At 55.7% G+C, this 7421-nt stretch overlaps 1 protein-coding gene across 1 annotated transcript; it reads left to right on the top strand.

Annotated features, from left to right (window-relative positions):
• The first annotated feature begins 338 nt into the window (after positions 1-338).
• On the top strand, positions 339-3717 carry LOC118476991 (putative disease resistance protein RGA3). The gene is made up of 2 exons (XM_035967477.1): positions 339-3071; positions 3203-3717. Exon 1 carries the CDS (start codon positions 510-512, stop codon positions 3033-3035), a length of 2526 nt encoding a protein of 841 aa, XP_035823370.1. The 5' UTR covers positions 339-509; the 3' UTR covers positions 3036-3071; positions 3203-3717.
• Positions 3718-7421: the final 3704 nt, after the last annotated feature.

Here is a 7421-nt window from a genome sequence, read left to right as displayed (position 1 = left end):
TGAAGCAGTGCTTCACGATTTGTTCACTGTTTCCTAAAGGTCACAAGATTGACAAGGAACGTTTGATTGACCAATGGATTGCTCACGACATGTTCGCTAGTGCGGATGCTGTTGATTACTTGGAGTACACTGGATATGAGTGTTTTAGTTCTCTTGTGCAAATGTCTTTTTTGTAGGATGTGGAAGAAAATTATTATGGGAGAGTGACATGCAAGATGCACGATTTGGTTCATGATCTAGCCCACTCCATACTTAAAGATGAAATCTTAGTGACAAGGTTCCCGGAACGTTGGGAACGAGGAACGGGAACGAGGAACACGGTACGTCTGTTAAAGCAACATGGAACGTTGAGGGGTATACAGCTGATCCACGTTCATTCGATGCGTGGAACGTGTTCCCAACGATTTAGGAACGCAGTTAGGGAACGATTGTAATGAAACAGGGAACACAGTTCTATTTAAATAGGAGGCAGTACGCGGCTCCCTGCCTAATCACTTATTACGCGCTGCATGTCTAATCCCTTCCTCTTCTTACGGGCTCCATGCCTATCCCCTCAGCTGCGCGACTCCTCCACTGCGCGACTGCTCTTCTCCCAGCTGATCCACGTTCATCATGAAATTTCACTTGTTGTGCCGAAGGAGGGAACCAGTTTGACAGAGAGCTACAGATACTTTTCTCTAACTAAGCAGTCAAGAATTGTTCCATCCAAACGTCCTTTTGGAAAGGCACGTGCTATCTATGTTAGCAACAGTGATGACACAATATTTGGAAGCACAATGCAGAATGCGAGACATCTGCGTAGTATCACCATGGAATCCATGTTTGTGGCAACAATTCCCAATGCCATATTCCAGGCGAAACATTTGAAATATCTTGAGATTTCGAGGCTAAGATGTGAAGTACTCCCGGAAGCCATTTCAAATTTCTGGACCCTACAAGCTCTTCACCTGGCATCCAGTGATCTCCTTGATTTGCCTGAAAGCTTTGGTAAGCTAACTAGGTTAAGAACATTGAACCTATCCAAGTCTGAGAAGTTCAAGCGTTTACCAGACTCCATCGGCGACTGTCAAATGATGTCAACCATTGATCTTTGCGGTTGTAACAGTCTTACAGTGTTGCCAGACACTATTGGCAGAATTGAAAGGCTAAGAGTTTTGAGATTAAGTTACACAAAGATCGAGAGGCTTCCATCAAACATCATAACATTGAGAAATCTTGAGTGTTTGGATCTCTGCACGTGTCAAGAGCTGGTAGAGTTGCCCGAAGGCATTGGGAATCTAGATAGGCTTCAAGTCTTGAACCTCAAAGGTTGTAAATCATTGGGAGGCATGCCTGTAGGTGTTGGGCGGCTCAGTCGGCTCCAAAAGCTGGGCTTGTTTGTTGTAGGTGACAGTGAAAAGTTTGCAGGAATCTCAGAGCTTGCAAATGTACCTCGGATTAGTGAGGAACTGAGTATTAGAGGTATTCCACATGGTATGGACCCAGACGATGCACAGATGGCATGCTTGCAACAAAAAACAAGCTTACAGAGCTTGGACCTAGAATGGATGGCACATAAGGCATGTGAGGTGGACCTGGAATGGATGGCACATGAGGCAGGTGAGGCGAACATGGACTTGGAACGGATGGCACACGATGCAGGTGAGGTGGACCTGGACCTGGAAAGGATGGCACTTGAAGCAGGTGAGGTGGACTTGGACTCTGAGTGGATGCCACTTGAGGCAGGTGAGGTGGACACTGAGTTGGAGCAGGCTGTACTTGATGGTCTAGAGCCACCGTCACAGATTAAAGAGTTGAAAATTAATGGGTATTCTGGAAGCCAACACGCATGCTGGATGCAGAATCAAGTGAGTGGCAGAAGAGGACCACAAGAGCTTGTTCACTTCCCATTTCTGAGGGTGGTGAAGCTATCTGATTTCCCTAACTTGAAGCATCTAGATGGGCTTGTGGAGCTGCCTTGTTTGGAAGACCTTGAGCTGCGAGCGATGCCTTGTCTCGAGAGCATGAGTGGAGGCCCATTTCCTTCCTTGTCGAGGTTAGAACTGGACACGCTGCCTAGTCTAGGAGAGGTGTGGCTGGTAGCCGAGACAACAATCCTACCTAGTGGTGAAGGAGCAGGCCACAACGTCCATGACACTGGCACGCCTGGCTCTGGACGACAGGTCCGTGTTGGTGGTCGCTTGTCATATCTGTTTATACAAGACTGTCCCAGGTTGAGGCTCAGGCCGCACATGCCTTCGTCGTTGGAGAGCCTGCACTTGTCCGAGAGCAGCGAGCAACTGCTGCAACTGCCTGCAGACCAATGCCTGGGGTCTTCCTCTTCCTACTCCAATTTCAGCCACCTGAAGAAGCTTGGGCTATGGGGGATGACAGGACTAGGATCTGGACGCCGGTGGGAGCTTCTGCAACACATGACGGCGCTCGAGTCATTGGAGATCAACTCCTCTCTGGTGCTAAGAGAGCTGCCAGAGGGGTTGCGGAGCCTCACGTGCCTCCAGTCACTAATCGTGTTCGCGTGCTCAGATCTTCTCGTGCTGCCCGAGTGGATAGGGGAGCTTGCGTCCCTGCAGCAGCTGTGCATCTGGACCTGCGATGTCTTAAGCAGCCTTCCCCAGTCACTGGGGCAGCTCACATCCCTCCAGATGCTCTCCATAGAAGCATGCTACGAGCTTCACCGGCTGCCTGAACGCATAGGGGAGCTCTGCTCTCTACGCAAGCTCAGGATCAGGGATTGCCCGAGGCTGGCTTGCCTTCCGCAAATGTCCGGCCTCACCTCCCTTCAAGAACTCCTGATCAGCGACTGCCCAGGCCTCACATCCTTACCGCAGGGGATGATGAGCGGCCTCGCTTCCCTTGAAAAGCTGATTGTCAGTGACTGCCCGGGGATCAAATTCTTGCCTCAAGACATAAAAGGCCTCACCACTCTGATGGAATTGCGGATCCGTAGGTGCCCTGATCTGGAGAGGCGTTGTGAGACAGGAAAAGGGGAGGACTGGCACCTCATCTCCCACATCCCTAATTTGAGGATTTGGTGATCAGCAGCCAGCCTGCCATGGCATCATCATCTGCTGGTGAGTTTGTTCTGCTGTGTTTTGACCTCTAGCCCTTTCCATCACGTTACTATTATCTGATCATTAGAGAACCTGTTTCCTCGTTCACTTTTATTCTCTTCAAAATGATGCAATGTTCCTACTTATTACAGCATATACATCAATGTTCCAGCTTCAGGCACTCCTGGATGGAGTGCAATGCAACCTTTTCATCAAGATAAAATTTGCTTCATGTCCAGCGAAGTATGTCACATTCCCCCTTTTTTTTCTTATGCAAATATTGCTACATGGTTGTCGGGTACCATAATTAGGGGTACCCCCAGTACTACTAAGCATGGCTGGAGAACATCTTTAAAATAAACCATAAAGACTGGGAAGCACGGTTCAAAGTTAAGGCCTCATCTACCGAGGGACGCGATCCCGTCTCACCCGAGCCCAGCCTCGGGCAAGAACAGTAGTCCCGAACCAGTGGCGGAGGACGCCAGAAAAATTAGGTGTTGCTAATGCAACGAAGACTACCTTTGATCTTTCTATGCTTTGCTCACAAGTCTCACAAGTCACAATCAGACAACTAGAAGCATAGAAGCACGAAGCAAGCAGACAACTAGAAGCACGAAGCATTAAGCAAGCAGCCAAGCAGACGTGCGGCCAAGCAGGAAGCAGCGGCAGGCGGCAGCCCTGCGGCCGTGCGGGTCGGCGCCTCGGCGGGACCAAGCGGCAAACAGCCTGCAGCCGGCCGCCGGGTGGGACAAGACAACCGGTCAACCGGACAAGCAGATCAGCGGAGCGCCGGAGCGGGTGGCTGGAGCGTGGAGCGACGGAGCGTGGCGAATCCGAGGCTCCGAGCGGCTGGAGGCCTGGAGGCTGGAGCGCCGGCAGGAGCGGCCGGCGGCCGAGCGGGCAGTTGTGCGGGACGCCGGCTGTGCGGCAGTGCGAAACGTCGTGACGAACCCTAATCTCAAGTTGTGTGGGACGCCGGCTGTGCGGTTGTGCGGCAGTGCGGAACGCCGAACCCTAATATCTATTCTATTAGTGGGCCAGCCTAAGGTATTGCCCAGGCAATACTGGGCCATACTGGGCCCTCCGCCCCTGTCCCGAACGGATTCACGGCTCGCCCGAGGGTCCCCTCAGGCAGTGGGCGCACCCCCGGCTCGCTCGAGGCAAAGCTCGGGCGAACTTTGTCGTATAGCAACCTCGGCCAAATCGCCTTGCCACCGACCGTATCACGTGCGCATTTAATGCGGGGATCATCTGACACCTTATCCTGACACGCGCGCCTCAGTTGGCAAGGTCGAAATGACCGCAGTCACTTCACCCTTTTACTGATCGTTCTGACAGGATGACGACACTATGCACCCCGTTCAGACCACTGTGCCAACCACCGGGGTAAGACTGACAACAGTAAGTCACCGCCTCTCCCGAGATCGGCCTCGGGCGCAGCAGGAAGTTCCGCCTCGCCCGACCCCAGCCTCGGCCTCGGAGGGAATCGTCGCCACGCCCGACCCAGGCCTCGGCCTCAACCTCAGCCTCGGGAGGAGGTCTTCGCCTCGCCCGACCTAGGCCTCGGCCTCAGCCTCGGCCTGGGGAGGAGGTCTTCGCCTCGCCCGACCTAGGTCTCGGCCTCAGCCTTGGCCTCGGGAGGAGATCTTCGCCTCGCCCGACCTAGGCCTCGGCTTTGGGAGAGATCACCGCCTCGCCCGAGACGACCACGAGCCGACTACGCAAACCGGGAAAACAACACTATCCTTCCCCTAGCTAACCACCTCAGGCTACGAAGGAACAAGACCGGTGTCACATCAAATTACTCCAGTAGCAGGTAATGATGATTCCCGGCATGCGCCCATGACGTCGACCGCCCTCAGCTCTCTACGAAGGCAAAAGAACGTCAGCAGGACCTGGGGCCGCACCGCCAGCTACGCTTCTACAGGGCTCAAGCACTTCTCCGCCGGCCACGTTAGCACATAGCTACACCCCCACATGTACAGCTGGATCACCTCCTTGTATCTATAAAAGGAGATGCTCAGGGCCTTCCCACGACACGCTGAAAAGGCTAACTCAGACGGCTTACTTGAAGGCAAAAACCTTCTCTCCACAGCACGAGACCTCTCAAGAGACCTGGGATCCGTTCCCCCTCTCACGAGGCTTGTAACCCCTACTACAAGCACCCCGGTGCAAGATAATATAAGCCTCATCTTTTCTCTTGTGTTTCATCTTGCATCAATCCATCCGAGCAGGGACACGCAACATAAAATTCACTAGTCGATTGAGGGTCCCCGCGGGTCCAAAACACCGACAGTTGGCGCGCCAGGTAGGGGCTCGCTGCGTGCTGACAATACTTTCCCGTTAAGTTCCAGATGGACAATCCTCAGCAGCCTCTTCAGCCCGGGACGGTGCTCCGCTTTGGGAGTCTCGAGTTCATGTCCCTCGACGGCAGCTACGACATGATACTCCTCCCACCGCAGCACGACAGCAACGACGGTCGTCGGGTCGCCCGGCGGAGACGAACTCGACGACAACCTCTCCCCAGGGCGGAAGAGGGACACTCGGGTCTACCCCGCCACCCTCCTCGCCAAAGGAGACGAAGACGGGGCAACCATGGCCCAGCAAGGGGCGGCACCTCGTCGGCTGTCGGACCAGAGCGAATTGACGACGCCGGCACCCCTGCGGGGGACATGTCGGGCGTTAGCCTCGCACCTGGGACAATGACGGGCGTCGCTTCCCGACAACGTGCCAACCCCAGGCGGACTGATGACGCCAGCACCCTTGCAAGGGACTTGTCGGGCATTAGTCTCGCACCCGAGACAGCGACACGTTTCATCTCCGCTACAACTTCACCACCGTCCACCAACCAGGAGGTACCATCGGTTTTCCATCCTGTTCCTTTTAGATTCAGCTTCGATCTGCCAGGCAGCCCCACTTCGGCTAGCACTTTCGCAAGGACATATCCTGACCTCCCGGGGTATCATATGTGGTCAACCTGGGACCTACTGACGGTCGCCTCTACCTCCGAACCCGCGGGTCCCGAGGAAGAGGACGACCCCGACTTCAGTATGGATTTCTCCGAGCTCTGTGATCCCAGGGCCATGCGAGACTTCATGTCCGCATGTGACCACTGCCTCTCCGGCGACTCTAACGATGGCCACGGCCTTGACGACGAAGGTTACGACCCAACTCGCGAGTGCTTCCACATTGATCAGGAGGAGCACGATGGAGACAACCACCTCGGCATGCCAAGAAACAACAACGCCCCTGCACCTGCGTCTCGCGTCGAGATCCCGCGGGAGCTAGCTGAGGCCCAGGTCCCTGCGGGGGGTCAGGGCACGCAGCTTGAGCAGCTCCGCGAGATGCAGGCCAAGCTCGACGAAGAAACAGAGCGACTTATGCAGCTCCGACAGAACCTCGAGCAAGAGTGGGCAGGCCGAGCCCTCGCCGGAAGAGCGCATCATCGAGCCCGGGACGTCCAGCGCCGTATTATTGAAGATGCCGGGGCAGGGCTGCCCCCGATCTTCAACGGGGCCAGCCAGAACCTAGCTGCAGCGGCGATGCTACTTCGAACAATGCCGGAGCCATCCACCACCGAGGGGCGGCGTATCCGGGGCGAACTCAAGGGCCTCCTGGAAAACGCCGCAGTCCAACAAGCCGAGAGCTCTGCCTCCCGAAGGCGGGGATGCCCCTCGGAGCATCGCGACGAGCCCTCCCGACACGTGCGAGAAGCCTCGGTCCATACCGAGCCCACAGGTGACAGGACCCCTGCGGTCCTGGATCGCCTCGACAACGAGCAACACCACCTCGATCGTCGAGCCCGCCTCGAGGAAAAGGTGCGCCGAGGCTATCACCCCAGGCGCGGAGGACGCTACGACAGTGAGGAGGATCGGAGCCCCTCACCCGAACCACCAGGCCCGCGGGTCTTCAGCCGAGCCATACGACGGGCGCCGTTCCCGGCCCGGTTCCGAGCTCCGACTACCATCGCCAAATATTCAGGGGAGACGAAGCCGGAGTTATGGCTCGCAGATTACCGGCTGGCGTGCCAGTTGGGAGGAACGGACGACGACAACCTCATCATCCGCAACCTCCCCCTCTTCCTCTCCGACGCTGCCCGGGCCTGGCTGGAGCATCTGCCTCCTGCGCAGATCTTCGACTGGGACGACCTAGTCAAGGCCTTCGCTGGAAATTTCCAAGGTACGTACGTGCGCCCTGGGAACTCATGGAATCTCCGGAGCTGCCGCCAGCAGCCAGGGGAATCCCTACGAGAATACATCCGACGATTCTCAAAGCAGTGCACCGAGTTGCCTAACATCACCGACTCGGACGTCATCGGAGCATTCCTCGCCGGCACCACTTGCCGAGACCTGGTAAGCAAACTGGGACGCA

This window comes from Zea mays, chromosome 4 (genome assembly GCF_902167145.1).
Source record: "Zea mays cultivar B73 chromosome 4, Zm-B73-REFERENCE-NAM-5.0, whole genome shotgun sequence".
Lineage (NCBI taxonomy): Eukaryota > Viridiplantae > Streptophyta > Magnoliopsida > Poales > Poaceae > Zea > Zea mays.
The sequence above is the reverse complement of the archived record's forward strand: the minus strand, read 5'-3'. Positions and strand labels throughout refer to the sequence as shown.

Bases quoted from the DNA above. Each gene is read 5' to 3' on its own strand.
- LOC118476991 (XM_035967477.1), top strand. From the start codon at position 510: ATGTCTAATCCCTTCCTCTTCTTACGGGCTCCATGCCTATCCCCTCAG.